Source organism: Hibiscus syriacus, unplaced genomic scaffold, assembly GCF_006381635.1.
Source record: "Hibiscus syriacus cultivar Baekdansim isolate YM2019G1 unplaced genomic scaffold, ASM638163v2 tig00111101_pilon, whole genome shotgun sequence".
NCBI lineage: Eukaryota > Viridiplantae > Streptophyta > Magnoliopsida > Malvales > Malvaceae > Hibiscus > Hibiscus syriacus.
In genome coordinates, this window is record NW_024062986.1 from 76,290 (window position 1) to 99,437 (window position 23,148).

At 33.8% G+C, this 23,148-nt stretch overlaps 1 protein-coding gene and 3 pseudogenes across 1 annotated transcript; 2 read left to right on the forward strand and 2 right to left on the reverse strand.

Moving 5' to 3' along the window:
* Window positions 1–523: 523 nt before the first annotated feature.
* On the forward strand, window positions 524–2,702 carry LOC120153625 (annotated as a pseudogene).
* Window positions 2,703–6,899: 4,197 nt separating this feature from the next.
* LOC120153629 lies at window positions 6,900–10,149 on the forward strand (annotated as a pseudogene).
* A 533-nt stretch (window positions 10,150–10,682) lies between these two features.
* Window positions 10,683–13,849, reverse strand: LOC120153627 (tryptophan synthase alpha chain-like). The gene is made up of 9 exons (XM_039165540.1): window positions 13,606–13,849; window positions 12,796–12,942; window positions 12,652–12,717; window positions 12,456–12,564; window positions 11,777–11,853; window positions 11,525–11,602; window positions 11,282–11,359; window positions 10,997–11,056; window positions 10,683–10,897 (listed from the first exon to the last, which is right to left on the reverse strand). The coding sequence occupies exons 1-9, from the start codon at window positions 13,798–13,800 to the stop codon at window positions 10,763–10,765; spliced, it is 945 nt and encodes a 314-aa protein (XP_039021471.1). The 5' UTR covers window positions 13,801–13,849; the 3' UTR covers window positions 10,683–10,762.
* Window positions 13,850–19,289: 5,440 nt separating this feature from the next.
* LOC120153628 lies at window positions 19,290–19,847 on the reverse strand (annotated as a pseudogene).
* Window positions 19,848–23,148: the final 3,301 nt, after the last annotated feature.

Below are 23,148 nucleotides of genomic sequence, written 5' to 3' on the forward strand. Positions count from 1 at the left end.
CACCGAGGGGTATTTTAGTCCAACAGCATACTACAGTATTCATTATTCAACCTCTCAATTTTTTTACTTCCCAAGTCAGGAAAAGAGCATCTGACCTTTGGTTCCAAGGGAGGTGTGAAAAGGCTAAATTACCATTTTGTCGTGTAGCGAGTTTAAATAAAAGAAAACGGGGTAGTTTCGTCTTTCTACGGAAATATTTGTTTCCGAACCCTGCCCACGCGAAGATCATGAAGCCATTTCAGAAACCTCCGCATGACGATGGGTTAGTAAAGAAGGGGTAATAAAGATTACTATTACTGACGGATCATTTATAGTCACGCTCCTGTACGTGGCATTGTGTAACCACGACCGAGGAACGAACCGGGTTCACGGGTTGAAATGAAACCCACTCAACCCAACCGATTACATCTCCCGCCACGCCGGGTTACGACGTGGTCATCTTTTCCATGTCAGCAATCCCCCCTATCCGCCCTTTTATAATGACCGGACCACTTCTCTCTGCTCATCGTCCTTCCAGTTCACAAGAAAACAAAACCAACACTCTCTTCATTTTCATTTTTCACGCTTTCTTTTCATCGACTCTTCTTCTTCTTCTTCTTTATACACGTTATCGTCGCCGGTGATTTCTCCCCGGAGCATCGAATCGAATCGGTTTTGATGAGGAAATGATGATTTCACTCACCACTGATGATCTTCGCGTGAGTTTCAGAGGCAATAACGTTGCGTCGTCCTTCAGTAGCGTATTTCGGGAACTTTAACCGTATCTGATGAAAAGAAGGAAAACATCCTTAAGCAAACAAGACTTTACATAGCAGAGTTTTGAAGTTATTCCATGCTTTTGTCTGGCAAATATTAGTATATAATAATCAAGCTTAAGAGTATCGAGTCTAGTCTTGGTAATCCGCATTGAATTTTGGCCCTCCCGAAAAATAAAAATTATTATGAATTTCTGTGTCAATTGCTTTTGCTGATCATATGACACTGCGATATGTTTTCCAGTTATCAAAGCGAAGAATCAACAATTGTTCGGAGAGGAGCTACCGTTGGTAAGGATTGGAGGAGTTTATTTAATTTTGACGAAGCTGAGAAACATGCCTTTAGGTATGAAGATCCAACCGATCGATTTCAACACGCTGGACGAGGTGGCGCCGCCTCGGTTGGAGACGGTGAAACCGGTGATGAAATCTCGGTTGAAGCGGCTGTTTGAGCGGCAGTTTCCAAGCGTCTTGAAAAATTCCGCGACGGAGAAGGACGCCGACGCCGATGAGCTGCCATTTAACAAAGAATGCGCCGCCGAGTTCGAGCCAAGCTCCGTTTGCTTGGCTAAGATGGTCCAGAATTTCATCGAAGAGAACAACGAGAAACAACGATCTGGTGCGGTTAGGTGTAGCCGTAATCGCTGCCACTGCTTCAATCGTAACTGCAGCGAAGGCTCCGAATATGAAATGGATGGTTTTGGTGACCCCAATCTCACTTCTTCTGGGGAAGCATCTGGAGTTCTAAAGGTATAACACAAACACTCCTTTTTCTTTCAAAAATACATTTGTTCTCCAATTTAGTTTTTAAATTGAATTTCTTTTTATGAAGCAGAGTTTGGTTTCTTGTGCTAGTGCGTATGAAAGAAATTTGTTAGCCGATACAGCAAAGATTGTGGAGAATAACAAGATCTGCAAACGCAAAGATGATTTTTGCAGGAAAATTGTTACTGATGGTTTACTGGCCCTTGGATACGATGCTTCTATCTGCAAATCTCATTGGGAGAAATCCCCCTCTTATCCCGCTGGTATGTTCTCTCTCCCAGGCCATCTTTACTAAAAATACCTCTTTACTTGACATACTTGTGTTTGGTTGAAGAAAGTAGCGTTATCTCTGGCTTCAAATTAATTAAAAAGAAATTTATAGTGTTTAGTCCATCTGTTAATAATCAGGGATATAATCATAGTTAATTTTTAACAAGCAGGGGAATATGAATATATGGATGTGATAATGACGGGGAAAGATTGCTGATCGACATCGATTTCAGATCAGAATTCGAAATCGCCCGATCAACGAAAACTTATAAATCGATCATCCAAGCGCTTCCCTTCATCTTCGTTGGCAAAGCTGATCGTCTCCAGAAGATAATTGCTATTATTTCCGAGGCGGTAAAGCAAAGCCTGAAGAAGAAGGGAATGCACATTCCTCCATGGAGAAAAGCTGAGTACGTCAAGGCCAAATGGCTCTCTCCTCATAACCGAACCACTCCTTCACCTTCACCCACACCCACACCCACACCCACACCCACAATTGAAGCACCCAAAGAATTTGAATTCGAAGCCGTAGCTAAAGAGAAAAGCCAACCTTTGTTTGAGTTGAATCCTGAGGAGGAAGAGAAAAACTCAGTTGAAGATTCTGAGCTGGGGGAATCCATATTCGCTTTGTCTGGTATCTTTGAAGAAGGAAAGGAAAAGGCGGAGAACGAAGAGTGGAAGCCGCCTGAGATAAAGCCCAAGAACTCCCTATCTGCGGCTAAGATCGTAACTGGTTTGGCTTCAGTAATTGAAGATGATTGACTTTTGATTTTTTTTATTCTCTTGTATTTTCCTTGTTGGGTTATTAGAGAAGCAAATACCATGGTACATGAATCCCCTTCTGTTTTAAATGTAAGGGTTGATCTGATAATATGAATAAAATGGTTTAGCATTTAGAAATTTTGTTCTTAAGCCGCTTCCTCTTCTTTCCTTGAAACTAATTCCATATCTCATTTTATTCTACTTGGTTTCCTTTTCCTTTTTTAATTTAATCTTCTGCAGTGATTCGTGGACTCAGAGCATGGAGATGAAATTGGTAATTCACTGTCCCTTTTCATTTTTTATTCGTCAAGTTTGTCAGTTTATAATCTTTCTTAATGGTTTTTGTTCTTAAAGGAATGGAACTGAATTTTATGCTGATGGAAGCAGGCTCGTGCAGTCTCCAACACTGTGAGGTTAGGCCTAAGCTTCTTGGTTTTTATTTGCTTAATTGCTTCTGATCTTAGTTTTGTAAATGAGAGATCTTATGTTTAAATCTCAAGTAATAGATTTTTCTTTTATTTTTAATTAATAACTATTTCATTTATATACAAACTAAAACATAAATACAAATTGTATAATATATGTTTACAAGCTATAATTAAGAACAACTTTAATATAACCACTATCTTTTTATATATACAAATAAATAAAGTAGTTTGGTGTATATTTATATATACAAACACGTTTTAGTTTTAATTTTAAAAGTGCACTTGGTTAAAAAATTAATTTTGGTACCAATTGAATAAAAAACTGAGTTTGTAAATTAATATTATATGAATTTGTATTGTTGTATTAATCTGTATGTAAACAAATGTGTTGTTAATTAAAAATAAAAGATAATATATTATTTGTGGCCTGAACATAAAATGTAAATGTTCTGGATTGTGTGGGCGGAAAACCTTTTTAGTATCACCCACCCACAGTTTTGGTTGATTGATGGAACAAAAAGACCCCCGAAAGAGATGGACCACCAGATGTCAATTCTTCGGTATGAGATATTTGATCAAACCATAAACAAAAGATTTTGAATTTGCAAATCTTAGCTAAATTATCCCACTCAATCTTTATTTGTGGTTAGTAGTTTCCTTGTGAATGAGGGGGGTTTGTCCATGTAGTAGTTGCCATATCTATGTACGTTTGATTCCGATATATTGCTCCTGTGGTTGTATCCCCTTTTCTAAATGAAGAAAATGAAAGTTTTAGCAAGATGCAGGGACCCATCAAATGACTTTAGTAGTAAAAAGAAATGTTGATTTTTTTTAAAGACATAAGTTTGAGCAATTGCGTTTGAAAGGGATGTATACGCTATTAATTGATTAAGAAAAATTTAAATAAATAATATCTTGTAATCACTCATACTCTTAAAAAAAAAAGCAACAAGATGTAGCTGTTGGTTAATATGAAAGCAACTTAGTTCCATCACTTTTGGGATGTCTTCCAAAGGAACTTGGAATTTAACCAACAAAATATACTTCGTTATGGTGGGAGCCTTTTCATTGATGTGCGCATGGTGTATGGGATTTTTAGGGGTTCGAAACTGGAAATGTGGTTTCTGTTGGGCAGGTAAGGGGCCAGAACTATTTGATATATATATATATATATATATATATATATATATATATATATATATATATATATATATATATATATATACAAATTATTTGAGAATTACCATTTAAATATCTGAATTCATGTTAAATATTTGAATTTATAAAAAAGAAATTAAATATTTATGAATATACGAGTATCCATCTTGATTCATAAGGATCCAAGGAGGGGATAAAAGTGGGCATAAGAATGTAAGAAGTTGAAAGTGAGAAGGTTGGCAGTTGGCGGATATTTGAAACTTGGGAAGTTAAAGTGGCTTAGGTTTGTTGTATTGTTGTTCGGAAAATGCCTTTTACTTGGAATAGCGGCAAAAATCAAAACTGTCGGTTGGCCAATTACTGAAGCTTCCTTCCGAGGTCGAAAACTCCAATGCACCCTTCCAATACACGTTTTCTTCTTAGGTTTGTTGTCTAAAGTTTGATGTTAGTTCGGTTAAGGGTGAGTATATTGAATTGAGTTAATTTTTTTTAGCTAAATGAATCGATAAGTTTTACTTTAAGATTTTAATTTTATTTAAAAAATCGAGTCGAATCAAGTTTATAAATTTAAGTAAATTTATATCGAGTCAAGCTTTTTAAGTTTTTATTCAAATTTAATTGTAAATATTTATATTGTCATAGTATGAATTGATCTAATTTAATGACTTTCAATAATCATATGAAATATACACATACATTTTTTTTATATTTTTTCACATTACAATGTTACTTAATGAATCAAATGCCATCTAAAATTATGAAATATATTTATAATTTTATTTTTTTAAAAAATATTTTGGGGATGAGATATAGAAAACTTAAGGAATTGATGATAAGAAAGAATTTATAAAAAAGATTGCAATAAAAATTCAAATTGAATAATATGTACAATTTAGGACTAGATTGTAAAAAGAATAAGCTTATTCTTAACAATAGAAACATAAGTTATGTAGATATTTTATAATGTTAGAGGTACATGTGATTAAAATATTTTATTTATTATGTTATGTTTTATTTTGAAATATTTTATTCATTAAAGTTTTAATTTTTTAGTTAAAATAGATTTAATTGCACAAAATATTAATCGATTAACAATCAATCTATATTATTTATCTGATATTTTTATACGTGTTCAATTAATTATTAAAAATTGATACATGTATGAATACCCTTATATAATATATTACTTTGCTAATGTTTTGTATTTATAAATGAATTAATTATTACTTTAAGTCTTTGTATCATTTTGATCCTTAAATGAATCAAAAATTATTTTATAACGTCACATATCCATTCGATAAAAAAATGATTGTCCCTTTTTCCCATATGTATGGAATAAGGGGGAGGTAAGATAGTAGGCTACCCCCAACACCAGGTTGAGAGCAGCTTCCGTAAGAGACCTCCGAATAATGAAATGCCCTCCGTGAGACTCGATCCCACGACCTCAAAGTTAAGAACCTTGTGCTCTAACAACTGAGCTGGACTCGATCCATTCGATAGTTTAATCTAAATAAGAGGTGCTACATGAAATATTTCTCTATCCATAATTATATTCAGATGTAGCCTTAAATCATGTCCAGACAATCTGACAATTTGGTTATAAAATTTATCTCATTCTTGGTAGAGTTCGTTGTTTCTTTATTTTGCACATTATGCTTTTGTATAAAAAAATGACTTAACTATGTTGATATCTAACAACATCAATCAACGTCAAAATGAGTATTCTCTATATATATTGGTTTAACAGATATTAACACAAATAAAATCTAAATTCGATTGTTAATGATCTTGTTTGATCTCATAAGTACAATATACGAGAACCATTGGATAATGTTGTTTCCCAAACATTATTCTTCCTCTTTTTCCTTTTACATTTTAAATATTCAATTACGTCCTTATTTTGCTCGACACACTTACATATTCAATATCATTCGTCTTTTTAATTTTATATTAAACTAGTGTGGTGAATTGAAATACTTCATTGTTCTAATTACGAGTACTTTCGTTAAATATTTTATTTCGATACACAAAAATTCTTGAAGAACTTGACTTTATTGAAACTTAAATTAGATAATTCTATAAGTTTGTTGTATGCATTATGTCACTATTACACATGTAGGATGGAAGTTCATGCGGTGATAGATCCGACTTGGCTGATTTAGCCAAATAAAAATAATGAGTTATTAGGGCAAATCAAAATTTATTTTAGGATATATGGTATTTTTTATAATGTTATTGAAACTCGAATAAAAAAATATTTTTTTATTGAAACTCATCACCTCGGGGTGACAAGTTCCATGTCACTGTAAAAAAGACGATAAATCCCAAAATAAATTTTAACTTATTCTAATGGACTAAATAAAAAACACATATATCTTACTGAGCCAATTTTACCTCCCGACTTCCTCTATCATCTCATGTTTCATGTTTTATAACTCATGTAGGATAGAGATTTGTTTTGATTAAAAAATAATTGAAGCACTTAAAAAATAGTTATATATAATAATTTAAACTTTAATTTTAATTAAAGATAATTTAAAAACTTAAAATAAAATATATTATAATTTAACAATTACTACTTAACAGAGGAGAAAAATAAATTTTCCTCAGTAATAGGAATTTTGCTACCACAGGAAGACTTCCACGTAGTCGAAGATTTTATAGAAGGGAAAAAAAGATAAGAAGGAAGAATCTGGAGTAGAATAGAAACGTTGTCGTTTAAAGGGGTAATGTTTTTCTACTCAGAATCAAAACGTCTAGATCCAATGTGTGTTGGTATTATCCGGTAAATTTCTTACATACGGCCCGCCTCAGTGAATTCGCGCAGATCCTTCAAACTGAACGTCGAAAGCACGCGCAGGCGATTCATTAGAGAAAGGTAGATTTCTTTATCAAATCAAAATCAGGGGCCTAGCTTCTAAACTATATTTTGATTTTGCAGTTCAAAAAACTTAATTAATGGCGAACAGAAATCAAATCCCCACTAGCAACTCAGCTCTTATTGCAATGATTGCCGATGAGGTGAGTGTTTCTTTTGAAGCTGCCTAAATCAGTACACATATCTCTTCTTATTTTTCCCTTTTTCTGTCACTTTATTGTTTTTTCTCTTATAAATTCGTCGGTCATTCTTCTTGAATTAACTCTGCCTGTCTGAATTTTTATGACAAACAGACGTAATAAACAGAGAAAAGGTTTAATTTGAGGTTTTCCCCCCTTAAAAAAAGAACGGATAAGTTACGTCAACTGAAGCAGCTATCGGGTGAATTGTTACAAGTTTGATGCATGCTGCTTGGACTTAGTAGTCCCGTGCCGATCTGCAAACTCGGCTTAATCTGTTTGTTGTTTTTATGAGTAGGAAAAGTAAATACCATTCAGATTTAGCTCTATGATGAATTATCTTAAGTTCATCACACCATAAACTTCATGGTGAGTTTGCAATTTACTTAATGATTCTCGTATGTTATAAGAAAAATTCACACTTCTATATAGATTTAGCTGATCTGTAAACTCATTCTGCTTGCTTTTTTTGTATGGGGATGAATAGTAAATACCATTTAGATTTAGCTCTATGACAAATCTTCATAAGTTCATAACACCATGAATTTAATGACGAGTTCTGCATTTTCTAAATGATTCCGGTATGTTATAGGACAAGTTCACTAGTTGCCATACAGTTTATCGGATTCCCGCAAAACATATTTATTCAATTATTTACCATGTTTCCTCATTTTGTTAGTAGACCGTAGCAAGAATAAGAGTATGTGTAGGGCATGGCTTGACGAGTTTATGTTCTACGAGTGTTGTTAATATGATGATAATGCCATTACATGTGATTTTCAATGCACTTGACTTGACTTGTCTGATTTATAAATTGTTGGGCTAGGACACGGTGGTTGGTTTTCTGCTGGCTGGTGTGGGTACGTTGACTTGCGGAGGAAGACAAATTATCTTATTGTAGACTCAAGTATGGACTTCAACTTTGAGTGTTTTGTCATTATTATATGAAAAACTTACCTTTCGAGTATGGTCTTTGTCAAACTCTTGTCAACATTTATAGTTGCTTACTTGATATTGGTTGCTTATTCACTCGTGAAATTCAAAGGTTCGCCAGTACTTGCTTTCTATGACTCACCTTAAGAGATCAGAATTAGCCAAATTATGCTCGGCTTGACTGTGGTTTATTGACTGTCTAGATAAATGGGAAGAACAAGATCTGATGCTCAATAAGGAAAATGCCGTATATAATTGTTATACTAAATGTACTCATTTTGATACTTTTTATAATCAATTTAACTACATGGTTAGTTACATATGATCATAGTTAAATTATGTTCTCGGAACTTCTGATTTCAAGTCATTTTTACTTTCGGACTTTTAGGTGTCTTGGTTCTAAAATTTTCATTTGGGTGGAACCATGTGTTTGTGCCTTGTACTGTTTATGGAAACACAAAATGGTTTCTCTCTCAAAAGAAAGGTTTCTAGGAAATTTTTTATTTCATTTTGCATTGTTTGTTTGTCAACTAGGAAAATTAAGTAATAAACCATTCGTCAGGAAATGTTCTTTCATTTGGTAGCAAGGGAGGGGAGGGAAACTTAAACTGGAACGGTAGTGCATTGTACTCCGGTCTGACTTTCAGGATCAGAATAAATTCCAGATTTGTACTCCTCTTAGCTTCTTTTTTCTTTCTTTCTATAAACAATCATCTTGTATGGTTTATTTTTCTTCATAATCAAATTTAATATCACCAGCTTTTTCATCATTCACTCACTGAGTGCTCTTTATTTCCCTTTTAGAAACCACTGTCAAACAAGTTGAAGATGCATTTAAGGAGTTCACAACAAGGGAGGATATTGCTGTCATTCTGATTAGCCAATATGTAAGCATTTTGCAGCATATGTGCCATAAAACATCACTTGTTTTCTGCAAATATCTATATGTTGGTTAAGCAAATATTAAACACCGAAGTCTTAATGTGTGGTGGAGAGATATGAAATGCCCACAAGCTAGGATCATGTAAAATCTCTTGCTTCCATCATCATAATTAATTCACATTTATACCACTCTGTAGAAGTGACGGTTGGTCAATTATCTGTGAAGTGTTAACCGATTGCCTTCATGTCAAAGATGTGTAAACTGGATTCAGTGATGAAGTGCATTGTTTGGGTGATTATATGTGCCAACTTTACTTTACATGAATTACATGATCAACAACAAACAAAGAGACTAGTAAATAGTAATACCGATGACGAGATTTGATTGAATACAAAATCTGGCATTTTATACAATGTTTTTGTAAACTTCGGTCAGCACCTACACTTTCTTTTGCACAACTACTGCATATTTCAGTGCACCGAGAGCATATTTCTTTTGCACAAGATGGGTTGTCACATCTTTCATGCTTTTACTATCATTTTGATAAATTTCCCTTTTGCTATAGTTAGCTCCGTCTTATTCTCTTGTTGGCTATTACCTTACTAGCTAGTTAGATTGATCAAAGGTTTTGACTTCTGATTTTTTAACTTTCATATTTTTATCTACGATGTACCAATCCAGAAACGAGTATAGTTTATATTTGCAATGCGTTTCAGCTCAAGTTTGGTATCCTAATTTAAGCTTGTGCCCTACTACCCCGTTAATTGCAGGTTGCAAATATGATAAGGTTTCTGGTGGATAGCTACAGCAAGCCTGTTCCAGCAATCTTGGAGATTCCATCTAAGGATCATCCGTATGATCCGGCACATGATTCTATTCTTTCACGGGTTAAATACCTCTTTTCTGCAGAATCGGTGGCATCTGGGAGGCGTTAAATGCAGATATGCACTTGTATGACTTAATTGTCGTCTCAACATGTTTCTATTTCCTTCATGCATTGTATATTACAACGTAAATTACTCTTCCCAGAGAGTTGGTGACGATTCTCATCATAGTTTCCGTGACCAGTACGCAACCTTTATTAGGCGAAGATATGCTTTAGTGGCCATGTGAATTGAATAAATGATGTTTGAAGAAACTTTTGGAGTCGGGAGGGGATGCTTTAACAACGTAATAATGGTTTGATTGAAATGCACTGTTAGCTTGAGAGAGTTGAAATCGTGTGGAGAAAGCTAAACTGGGCCTTTGGTTTAGTGTACTGACTACTGAGCCTATTAAATTATTTTATCGGATATGGTAAGAGGTAGGGGTCGACAGGATTCAGGGCTATTAAATATTTACATTAGTTCTGAAATGATCACGATAAAAGAATGAAATTGATACAATTAAATGAGTAAAATAAAATTATTAATTTAAATTTACCACAAAAGTGAAATAACGCTTAGGTCTTAATTATTTTATTATGCTTACGATTGAATGATGATAATAATTGAATATTATTTTTAGAATATGGAGGGGAAGAGAATTCAAAATCAAGAACCACGACTTTTCTATATGGGGGTAGGATAACACCTCATCGAAACTATGGTAGTTATTTACCAGAACCAATGCATGAAGCTGAGATTTCCTAGAAATGACAACCAATGCAAGATGCATTACCCAATTATTTTAACTCTGAAAATAAATATTATTTCAGTGAAAACCACCAGGGAGAAAAATGTTAATAGTTTGATTCGGTTCCATTCTGATGTTCAAGGAATTGCAGATTTCAAGGATTTGGTAAAAGTCTCTAGTTCCTTCAATCCTTCCTCGGGAGACTTGGCTTCACCCAGCACCTTCACCATGGCACTACCAACTATCACACCATCGGCTCCCCACCCGGCTACCTGTCAATCACCACATACTCGTTCATGTTATCAACATTCACATAGAGGCCAAAACTTGGAAAATACTCATGCATCCAGTTGTGTGTTTCAAAAACCAACCTGTTTCACATGTTCTGGTTTCGATATCCCAAAACCAACTGCAACAGGCTTGGATGTCGCCTGCCATAGCAAAGTTTCAAAATATAAGTAAAAGGGGGCTTCGACCATCAGAATGTCTTAAAAGTTTGTTAATTTGTTGCTTAAATACAAAAGATATTTATAATGACTTCGACAAATGCACCGAGCACAGCTCGAACTAATTATAGATCACAGAATAGTTAAGAATGTTATTTAATACTTGGCATTCTAATTAGTGATATACTGACTCTTATTGTCAATACAAACCTCCTTAATTTCGCTTAAAAGGGACAGAACACGACCGCTTACAGATGCACGGGAACCAGTAACTCCGATTGAGCTCACCTGAATTTCCAGCAGACAAGAAACATTAAATGGTTGCAAGGAATTAATCAAAATTCAAATTTTCTTTGTAACAAAACTTTTCATAAAAAGACCTGGTAAATGGCGTAAGTAATCATGGAAAATAATACGAAAAAAAGTGTCATCAAATTTGGAAGAGGGTCTTACAAGATACACAAATCCTTCTGATGCTTCAACAATAGCTTTCATTCGGTCTGTCGGTGTAGTTGGTGTTGTAAGCAGTACCTTAACCGCACGAGCAGATAAGCCATGTTAGATTTGACTTTTATTCCAGAAAAGCAAAAGAGGAAGATATATGATGCAGTATGGAATCGGATAGGTAATCAGTTCCTAACGTGCCTTCAAATATCCAATTCTATAGTAAAACCAACTAAGTATATTCTTGTAGTGGGGGCGTACCAGTTCGATCTTATTTTTAAGAGCTTCTCTTCTCAAAATTTCAGTCTCCTCAAGAGGGACATCCGGAACAACAAGTCCTGCAAGGATTTATGGAATTATCGATGTAAGAACATCATACAAATGTTGGGAATCTTAAAGGGAATAAGAGCAAAACATGCTAATTTCCTCAATGAAAAAGCCTCAAGTTATAGATATCAGGCCTATGTTTTGGATTAGATAAAAAACAATCCCAAGATAGAAACAAAAGCAGCACAACCAACACCATAGTTCAAATTACTTTGTCTTAACAAACCCCCAAAAACTTAAAAAGAAAAAATAATCATAACTGTGGCTACAAATAAAGCTAAATATGTTGAGCAAAGGAACTAGTCACAATCATAATTTACGTTAGGCACTGTTGAATCATTCATCAGAAATTCTAAAAAACAATCAAAAGCATAACTATGGAACAATTAACATTCAACAGTTACAAAAGTAGCACTTGTCCAGTCAATTAATTGCAATGACACTGGCCCGATAAATTGGAGTTTGAGAAACATACGAGTCTTTGCACTAAATGACATAAAAACAGAATAATGCATATGCAAAGCCTAGAATTTACAGATTTAAATTGAATCATGGGGTATAATAGAATAGCAATGAAATTTTAAATTAAGCAAAAGCATAACATGTTATTTACCGTGTATGCCTACATCCTTTACAGTGCTCATAAACTGCTCAACCCCACGCTTCAGAATTGGGTTGTAATATGTAAACAAAGCAATTGGGCAAGATAACTGTGGAACCACCTGTACAATTTAAAAATACATAATTATAATACAAACCTCGGGTTAGGAAATAAACATAGCTGCCATGGCACTGGGCACTAGTCCTACCTCCTTCAACATTGCAAGAATAGCATTAAAGTTGGTTCCTTTTGCCAATGATCGCGTAGCTGCCGCCTAAACAAAAGAAACATCAGTAAGATATTTGAAAAATAAATAAATAGATTCACGAAAAGAACTACATTGTTAACAGACCTGGATTACCGGACCATCAGCCAGAGGATCAGAGTACGGTACACCCAGTTCAATTATGTCTGAGCCACATGAGTCGAGGACCTTAAGAGCCTCTGCTGTTGTTGAAAGATCAGGATCCCCAGCTGTGATGTATGGGATGAATGCAACCTTAGGAAATAAAATGCTTGTTAGACTAGACAGCAACCTTCAGCAATCAATGGCTAAAGTATAATAGAGTTGCAAGTACAAATTTCATGTCATTGAACATAAACATTTTTCATCCTTATTGAAACAATTTAGGGAGCTAAACATAGAAATTTGTTTCAAGAAATTTGAATCAAGAGACATGTCATGTGAGTCGCGACTTTGTCGCCCTAAAAACTTTCATCCTTCCTTGATAGTTTTTCTTGAATTTTCAAAATAACGAAGGTATTCTTTCATCAAGTGTAGAATTTACATCATCAAACTACCGCATCTTTTTCTTCTTCTAAATAAAGCCACATCACCTATCTAGAATCTCAAAACCAATCTAATAAGGCAATGAAGGTCAAAGTCGTAAAAAGGGTGAACTAAACTCTGGCTACCTTACTGATATAACCCATGAAAGAATCAATCCAGCAAGGAATATTACCCTAACAAACCCATGATTTCTCAAATGCAAGCTTAAAATGAACTAGAAACTCTGGCTACCACACAAAAAAATAGATGAATATAATATAAAGTTGGAATATTTATGTCATAATAAGCCTATATAATCAAATTCTTACGCTCGACTTACAGCAGTAAAGGAATACCCATGAGGTCAAAAGGAGGGGGGGGGGAAATGCTTACTTTGCCCTGTTTTTTCAATTTAGAGAAGGTATCAGAAAGGCCAAGAGTTGGAGCGGTGGTTATGACAGCCATTGGAGTGAATCTCTTAGTTGAAACAAAGGCTTTACCGGAGGGAAACCGATATGGGGGAGAGATGGTGTTGTGGTTCTTTAACTGGAGAAAACCTGCTGCTGCTGACTTGAGAGAGAGAGCCATTACGGTGTTCTTTTCTTTTTGATAAAATGAATTGTTTATTCAGGGTGTCCCATTTTAAGCAGTTTTGCTGGGTTACCATTCACCATAAATCTAAGTTGGCCGAACCTAAATAGGAAAAAGCCTAATTCTATAAATTTGGGTTGGTGGAATGTTTATCCTTTTTTTTAAAAAATAAAAATAGTCTTTTTTTATATATCTCGTTAGCGAGCCCTTTTTTTTAATTCTTAAACTATCTAGGGCAATCCTAACAAATATAGTTAATTAATTTAATTTTTAGTAAGAGAAAATATTGGTTTATTTAGATCTCTTGAATTTAGACCATTGTGCATATATTATCAATTCAGTATGAAAATTCTGAATAATTATTACATTATAATTATATTATTAAAAAAAACCTTTTGGTATTACATGTTTAATAGTAAAATATAGGTTGTGATAGTTAAGAATGATTTAGAACTCACCCCTTCCTCAATATTGTATGCGGTTCTATATATTGATGTTTAGTAATTAGTATTGATGTCAGACCTAATATCATGATAAATACTTGTAAAATCGTAAGATTAAAAGATATAATTGTCTGATAATAAATTTAATCTTTAACATATTACGTGGATCTATAAAAAATAATGTTAAAGGGTTAATAATCATGAATCTTTAAAGTATTTGATTAGCAAAGAAACTTCATAGGCTTTGATAGACGGAGAAAATGTGTTCACAAAGAAGTTCTTTCATAAGGTATAGCAGTCACTTATTAATATTTGTAATATTTTTATGTATTATTATTTAAAATATTGAAAGAAAAATAATAATTTCTCACACAATATTTAAATAATTTAAATTTTTAAATTTATTTAAAATGACATTCAACATTGTTCGAACAATGTTTAGAAAATTATTTTTTATATTGTTTGTATATCAAATAATATTCTATTATTATATTTAATAGATAATATATATATATATATATATATATAAGGTGTGTTTGAAAACTTGTTAGTAATTGAATCGTATAATTATTTTTGATAACTTTCCTTCTTCTTTTTTTTACTTAACGGTTGAGAATTGAAGAACTATTTGAGTAATTAAACATGATTATTTTTCTGGATATATTTGATTAATAAATTATAATTATATTTTATTATTAAATATAACTAAAAATTAAATTATTTATAATTTTAATAAGATGACATTAGATTTTTTTCGATTAATCTCCAGCATCTAAACATATTCAAAATATATAAAAAAAATTAAATTTAAATTACATAAATTTCAAACGTGTACTTAAAAGAAAATTGTAAAGGCTGAATTTGTTTAAAAAACAAATATGGACAAATTAAATGAGAGAAAAGTAGATGAGATGAATAATACCAACTTGAGCAATTGTTTTTTAAAACGTAACAGTCGTGCAGCTGGAGGAGACGAAACCCAGAGAGGGGAACCAGGAGAGCAGAGGGCAGCACGAGTATGAACATGGGCAACCTCATCACCTGCACGACCAACATGGAGAAAATTGCTCGACTGAAAGGTCCGAGCGAGACCATTAATCAACGATCCCCCATAAGAGAGATCAATATCAGCCATTCAGCCCTCAGAATGACCGAGAGAGAGTCACCTTCGACCTCAACAAAAGGCCAAACCCGCTCGCGAGCCAACAAGAGACTTTCCAAACATGCTTGTGCCTCAACAAGGAACGGCTCAAGGGTCGATTGTTCTCTTCTTTAGTTTACTTTCTTTTGTTTTGTCGGTTTGCATTTGTTTTGTCATTTGTTTGAACGTTTTATATGACCTGATGACGTTTTTTTAAAAATAAATTTAATCGGCGTTTTAAGTCAAAAATTACAAATAAAAGACGCCGTTGTAAGACCAACTACTATCGATTAATACAGAGAAAAAAAGAAAAGAAAAGAAAAATAACACGGTTTCTCATAAAATCAATTAGTTGAAAATTGATTTAATTTTTTATATTTTGAGTTAATGATTTTTAATCCTAGTTTTCTCTATTTTACTTGTATCGTCGTTAGTTTTTTTTTTTTAATTTTTGTAACCGACTGACGGCAACACTGGTTTAAGTGCCGTTTGTCGATATTCATTATTTTTATTTTATTTTATTTTATTATATTGTATCTTTATTTTTTTATTTTTATTTTTTAGCAACTCTGTCTTTATGACATAATTTTTTCTACTTTTATGACACGTTTTTTTTTCTTTTGACACGTTTTCAATTGTTTGATCGTTATTTTCGTTTATTTTTTTAGCGTTATTTTTAACATCGCAATGACTGATCAAGATGACACGTTTGTTATCATACTGATCTTTCCTGCTTTAGACCCGTTGATTGAATTTCAATATACAATTTGGTTTATAAATAGTTTTCTCACGTCGCTCTATTCTATTTGCGGTTTGTAAATGGTATTTCAAGAGATTAATCCCTTTGTGTTAATAATTATAATAAAATGTTCTTATTATGTGTTTTAGTTTACTGTTGTAGTTGTAAACTTTTATTATAATTTGAATATTTTTAATAAAACTAACGGTTTATATATTGTCAAAAAAATTATATTTAGACCGTTTGTATTTCATGATTTAAAAATTATCATTATAATCCAATTAATATTTTATTTAATTTATATTAATTTATAATATAAAATAAATATTTTATTTATAAAACAATGAAATAATTTGAAATATTAATTATGAAAAATAATTAGTTTTATGAAAAAAATATTTTAATAATTATTTTTATTTAAAAAGTTTATAATATTTAATACATACTTTAAAAAAATACATAAATAAAATTATTTTATTAAAATAAAATATAAAACCTAACATTCCAGACTAATATAAAAAGGGTAAACTATGTAAATGATCACTAATGTTTGAGTAAGTTTTTATTATCACCACTGATGTTTTAAAAGTCACAAGTCGATCACTAACGTTATTGTTGTTACAAATTGGCCACTCAGCGTTACCAACCGTTAGGAAAACACAACTGGCGTGTTAACTGCTTACATGGACTGACTTGAATGGGTTAACCGCCACGTTCGAGACCCAAAAGCCTTCAACGATCACTCTTCTCCTTTAAAAATCTCAATCTCTAAACTTAATTTGCGGTTTTTCATTCCTATCTCTATTTTTTTTTTAAATTATGAAAAATTGTAAGAGAAAAGAAATCCTATAAAGATGGAAGACTTCACTGATGTTCTGCTTTGCAACTATGGATGCCCAACTAAAGTTTTTTTTTCCTATCAAACCCAAAAGAAGCTTACCATAAAACATAGCGTTGTCCCTCCTTTGTCGTAACCTCCATGTAAGTACGATGGTTTTTCTTTGCTCGTTTTTCTCTCTACTTTTTTTCGCATACTAATGAAAGAAGAAGAAATGAGTTTATGGAAGAAGAACACATGAGTTTATGGAAGAAGAAACATGTTTGTGGAAGAAAAATGGGTATGAAAGAGAAATAAATGAGTTTATGAAAGAAGAATAAGAAAGGGGTTATGGACAATTTATGTATAAGAAAAAATAGGTTTATGGAAGAAGAAGTATTTATGAAGAAGAAAATGTTTATGGAAAAAGAAGAATGGTTCAAAATGGTAAATGAAACCATTGATTCCCCCCTTTATTAATTAACTAATTAATCATTAATTACCTATTAGTTCAAGCACCGATCAAAGGGATTCCAGTGATCCTCCAACGTGGCAGTCAAAAGTCCATGTAAGCAGTTAACATGTCAACTGTGTTTTTTGTCACGCTTGTTAATGGTTGTTAACATCGAGTGATCAATTTGTAACAAACGATAACATTAATGATCAATTTGTGGCTTTTGAAACATCAGTGATAAAAACAAAAATTTACTCCAACATTAATGACAACTGTGTAGTTTACCCTATAAAAAATTTGATGAATTATAAAAAAATTATAAATTAAAAATTAAAATGGAACCGAATCATATGGAATCATACTTTCCCACACATATATCTGATCAAACTTCAACCCCTTTAACACAAAAGGTTACATTTTTAACCCCTTTTCCTCTTCGTTTCTTTCTCAGAGCTCACAAGAGAAGAACCCCCGAATACCCAAGTATCTAAAGATCGAAGCTTGAAAACAGAAAGATATGAACTGACTTCATTTTCTCTTTTAATATTCTGCTGGGTTTTCAATTTGTTTGCATTTTGTGCTCTTTGGTAGCTTTAACACGGTACTTCAACTCACTTCGAACTCTCTTCGACCTTCTCATGGCTAACAACCCCCACGAAGCTCCCGCGGATGATTTCCTCGAGCAAATCCTCGGTCTCCCTAACTTCGCGCCTTCTGAGGCGGGTTTGGCGGGACCAGACAGTGGAATGGCTGGGACAGCTGCGGGAGTTGCGGCGCCAATGTTTCTACAGCTCAGCTCCGGTGACGGAGCCGGACATCTTGGAGGAATGGGAGGCGGCGCGTTTCCCGGACAGGTTTTTCCTTTGGGGTTGAGCTTGGACCAAGGAAAAGGTGGGCTTTTGAAGCCCGAGGAAGCTTCCGGTAGCAGCAAGCGCTTTCGCGATGAAGTCGTTGATTGCAGGGTTTCTTCTGTGAAAAATGTAAGGAAATAGTAATTTTATTAGTACATCAGCGTCTTCCTAGCATCTTCTGGGTGACATAAACCGACTTGCAGTGTAGAATTATTCAATTCCACTGCTAATTACCCCAAAATGAAAGCTTTACTCTTCGAGGATCGAAGAGTCTTATAGTGAAAGAAAATTCACATATCAGAACAGCCTAGCTGCCAAATATTGTGAACATCATATAAGATGGAGTTCACTTATTTGTGGAAGGTGTCAAATGTCCGAACAGTTTCTGATCATGTTAGAAGATGTTATATCATCTGAAGCAGTTGTTAGTCAGAGATGCCTTTTTTCATCTTTTTTTTTAAAAAAAAAAATCTTCAAACAGGGTTTGATGTTTGCCTAAAAAAATACAGGCAGACCCTTCATGTCTTGACAAGTTAAAGATGAAAAAGGGGAAGGGAATTGTCAAACCTCACTTGATATGCTATTCTCTTTTGTATCAAAGGGGGTTAGTGGACAATGATGGAAGCACTTTCATAGTGGGGGGCTCTGATTTTTGGTTTTGTGCGTTGTCAGACAGTAGATATATTGTATAGCAGTGGTATTTTCTGAGGGAAAGGAATGCACAGTAGAAGTAGAAGAATGGATAATGGTTGGCTAATCTAAAATGCTTGTTGCGTTTTAAGCCCCAACTGATACTCTTGATATTGATAATGCTGACTTTGTTGCGTAAAAGTAAATTGATGAATTTGGAAGCAGATCTAAGGTGTCTGATTGTAAATGCAAAAATTAAGTTCTTTGTACGGTCGTAGTATGTTTCGTAGCATGTTATCTTACAAATATAATTCCAATTAATCAAGTAGATAGGAGAATACACACTGGACATGCATGATGTAGTTTTATTACAAGATAGAACAGCCAAACCCTCTTTCAACAGTCCAAACTTTAGAGGGACAGTCCGGACTCCTCATCCTCTTCAAGGAGGAAGTGTAAACAAAGTAAAGAGCCCAAATCAGGCCGAATACCCCAAACAAGATCCACCCCAGGAGGTTGTTGCTCAAACCAAATGGAAGTCCAATTCCTTCTGTGGACATTCTCTCATCCACCAGAGCCATCGCTTGTGGACTTGACATGGTGGCCGCACACGCTGCTGCCAGCAACGGTGCACTCATCCCCATCGCTGAGCCTTTCTCCTCAGCACAAGGCTTCTTCTCCATTGAACACATCACTTTCCCTTTCTTCGCCATCCTTGGCAACCCTGCAAGCAAATTTTGCAGTTGAAGTGAAAATGAAAGCAGCCCCAAAAGGAAATTATCATAGGAACTTACCCGTGGCAGCCGGGGATGCAAGACTCGGTGATGGCCTGCTTGCAACAGCTGCCAGGGTGATTGATGACGTGGCTGAGATGGTTGCCATATTACTCCTTTAATGTGGAGAAAGAGAAGAAACTGTTAAACCGAGCTTTGTGATTTAGCTACAAAGGCAGTAGGATCCAAAAGGGCAACCAATTTACGGGCCAAGGCCTTCGCCTGATATCCCCTATCAACATAGACCCAACCAATTTCACCCACGTGTCACAACATCCACCTATGAAACAAAGATTGATCCAGGAGTGTTTCATGTATAATGCCAATGACAATAAAGTTAAATTGGACCCATACATAAAAAAATATTAAAATATTAATATACTGATATGATTCTCAATATCAATTAAAAGCTTTTGGGTTGCCCTTCTAATTTCAAGAAACAAGCATAATATATTAACGTGGAGCACATTCATAGCAAAATGCCCATGTGGCAGCAAACCTCTTTTCCAAAAACGGGTTTGACAAGTTCACTAACATATGCTTCGCACGATACGAAGCTTCACTTTTCAGACAAGTAAATCAGTTATTCTCTAATAACGACTGATTGATTTGCAATGGATTCATTAACCTGTTTATTCCTATCATTATATATTTCACTTCCGGTTCAAGTGTCTTTTCCAAGATTGGAGCTTTCCTTGACTGTTACTCTATGTTTCTTGATTGCTCGCGATTGGTTGGAAAAGAAAAATGTAAATCTATGTTAGACATTCATAATAAAATTTTATCAGTGACTGAAAGAAACGTTAAACATTCATAATAAAATAATTTTTTTTTTGAGTCAAATCGAATTTTATTCATCCTTAATAAAATGTACACAACCAAGATAATATGCCATTGTTATGCCCCTCACGGTCTATGCGGATCTCCACCATGCTACAAGCATTCTTCAGCAGTGTTCAAATCATTCAGCATTTCATTCTTAATCTCTTCCGGTAATGGAGCAGAGGGACCTGCCTTCGAGTAGAAACTGGCCAAAGACCTAATCTTCTTTTTGAGCTCGATATACGATTCCTCGCGATCCATTGATACGACATCGTCAGGAGGTATAACGAGGGACCGTAAAAGATAAAATGAAAAATGAACACCAGCACTTTGGGTAAAAGAGTTGTTGAAATTGTTGCGCTCATTTATTTTCAGGTCTCTTCATTAAGTTGATATTAGGGACACAAATCTTTCCTGCAAGATTAAGAGCCAATTTTATGCTTTATCTCAAAACAATTTGGGTACTTTACATATACATTCGCCCCTCAAACTTTCGGAAAAAATTTCTTCCAATTTATTATACTTTGCAAAAAGAAGCTTCGATTTTGTTTCCTAACAACTTAAAACCATTCTGCCTGTCCATGGCTTTAGTCGCGTCCATTTTGCTTGCGAACCCGACGAAGTCAAAACGTTTCCCCTTTTCCACTCTTCTCCATAATGAAAAGAGACGATAATATCTCCATGACACCCAAATGCCATCCAAAGTCCTTTCCAGTGCAATCTTGTCAGGAAATTATGCACATAGAGTGTCACCAGACTCCTTAGCCTATTTGCTTTCTTTCTGCTTCAAATTATTATTTATCAGTGCACTTTTTTTATTTAAAATTCCATTACATTTATCGATTGAGTTTAGTTTGATTGGTGTATAATTGCTATAACATGTTGAAGAATACAAGGTTGAATATGCGCTTAATTATTCAATATCCTTCGAATTATGGGTGAGGGTGAGGAGGGATTTGAGTCCAAGTTTACTGTAAAATGGAGAGACCCATGAAGAGCTCCAGAAAAACATGGGTCCAATGATGCCGATAATCGTCCACTCCAAACAAGACCAGAACGAGTACCGGAAAAATCACGATACAGAGTCTGCGACCAGTAACTTGATCGAGCATGGAAAATATTTCGACATTGAAGAAAAATATTCAAAAAATAAACAAATTCCAGAAATCAAAGAAAATTATTTAACCTAAACCCGGGGGGGGGGGGACTGCTCGTCTGCAAATGTCTAAAACTAATAATATGATAATTAATAAATTAATTAACTTTTATTATTAATTAAAGTTCTCATTTCTTATTATACATTAACTTAAAATTTTGATATTATATTTAGTAATATAATTTAGATATTAATTAATTTATACTTAAATTAGTAACATTTGAAATAGTGTGATTTAATTTATACTTAAATAGTAATATGATAATTAAAATTTTAATTAATTTCTGTTATAACTTAAAGTTCTCGTATCCTACTGTAAATTAACCTAACTTTTTTGTGTAAATTGATAACTTATAATCTTTTACCATTATGAATTTGACCATGTATAATGCATATATTTTCCAAGTATGGACTAGACATTCAAATTATTATTACCATTTCCGTGCAATAAGATATTATTTTATTAGAAAGGAATAAAGATTCCAGTTTAGAGCTAGAATAAACGACTATAGGTAGCAACTATTACAAAAAGGATCAAAATCACACTCAAACTGAGAACGAAAATGAAACATCAATAAAATAAAAATATAAACGTACTCCAGCCAGAACCACCAACACTAAGAAACAGAGGTTTCCGAACTTGTTTAAAATACGACACAAAGGCCATCGTCCATAGACCAATAATGATAAATTAGCCTAGCAATCCTTGACATAAGCACATATGATGTTAGTAAACACAAGTCTCCCTCCCCCATCCGAAACGACGCACTTGGCAAAATAACATTCCAAAGGCACCAATCAATTCGACAGCAATAAAGACAATATTAAGGGTCAAGATCAATAGTTGTAAAAGCCAGAGGATCCACTCAAGGAACAATCTGGAAAAGGAACACATACAAGCCATTAATCCCATTAGGCGAGATAACTACTTCTCTATTCAGCAGTTGTTCCCCTATCTTTAGCCAACCATACATTCGGTTCCCCTAAACTTTTAGGGAAAAAACTTTCTTGTCCCTTAATCCAAAGAAACTAAAGAGAATTCGGGCAGGATTTGGATGAAGATTTGATTATCTGTACACTGAACAGGCTTTTTAGTTTGAAAAAGAAGAGGGAGAATATTATGCCACCAATCAAAGATTATACATATGTGTTCTATTCGTTTGGTTTTATTCAGCTATCACCGAATCTAATAAAATTAATCCTTCTGATATCTAATCATAAAATATAAAAATATTTTTTTATATAAATTTAAATAATTAAATGAATCATTGAATTGGATATAAAATCAAAACTAAGTGGCATAAATACTTAATTTTTTCATGGATGTAAATTATTCAATAAAAAAATGAACTAATTGAGTTTTAAAATTTCAGCAATCATGCTAGAAGATTGTACATATCTTCTTTGAGTGGAAATAAAAATTTAAATAAAAGCAGTCAACAATACCACCACAAACGTGATCAAGGAATTGGTCAGCTGGTCGATTTAAGAAGAAAAATTCCACAAACACATTAGCCCA

Excerpts from the sequence above, each read along its gene's own strand:
- LOC120153627 (XM_039165540.1), bottom strand. The coding sequence starts at position 13,800 with ATGGCTCTCTCTCTCAAGTCAGCAGCAGCAGGTTTTCTCCAGTTAAAG. Across the intron at positions 12,718-12,795 it reads CTGATGGTCCGGTAATCCAG|GCGGCAGCTACGCGATCATT; the intron begins GTCTGTTAACAA and ends TCTTTTGTTTAG. Across the intron at positions 11,854-12,455 it reads AAAGGATGTAGGCATACACG|GACTTGTTGTTCCGGATGTC; the intron begins GTAAATAACATG and ends AAATCCTTGCAG.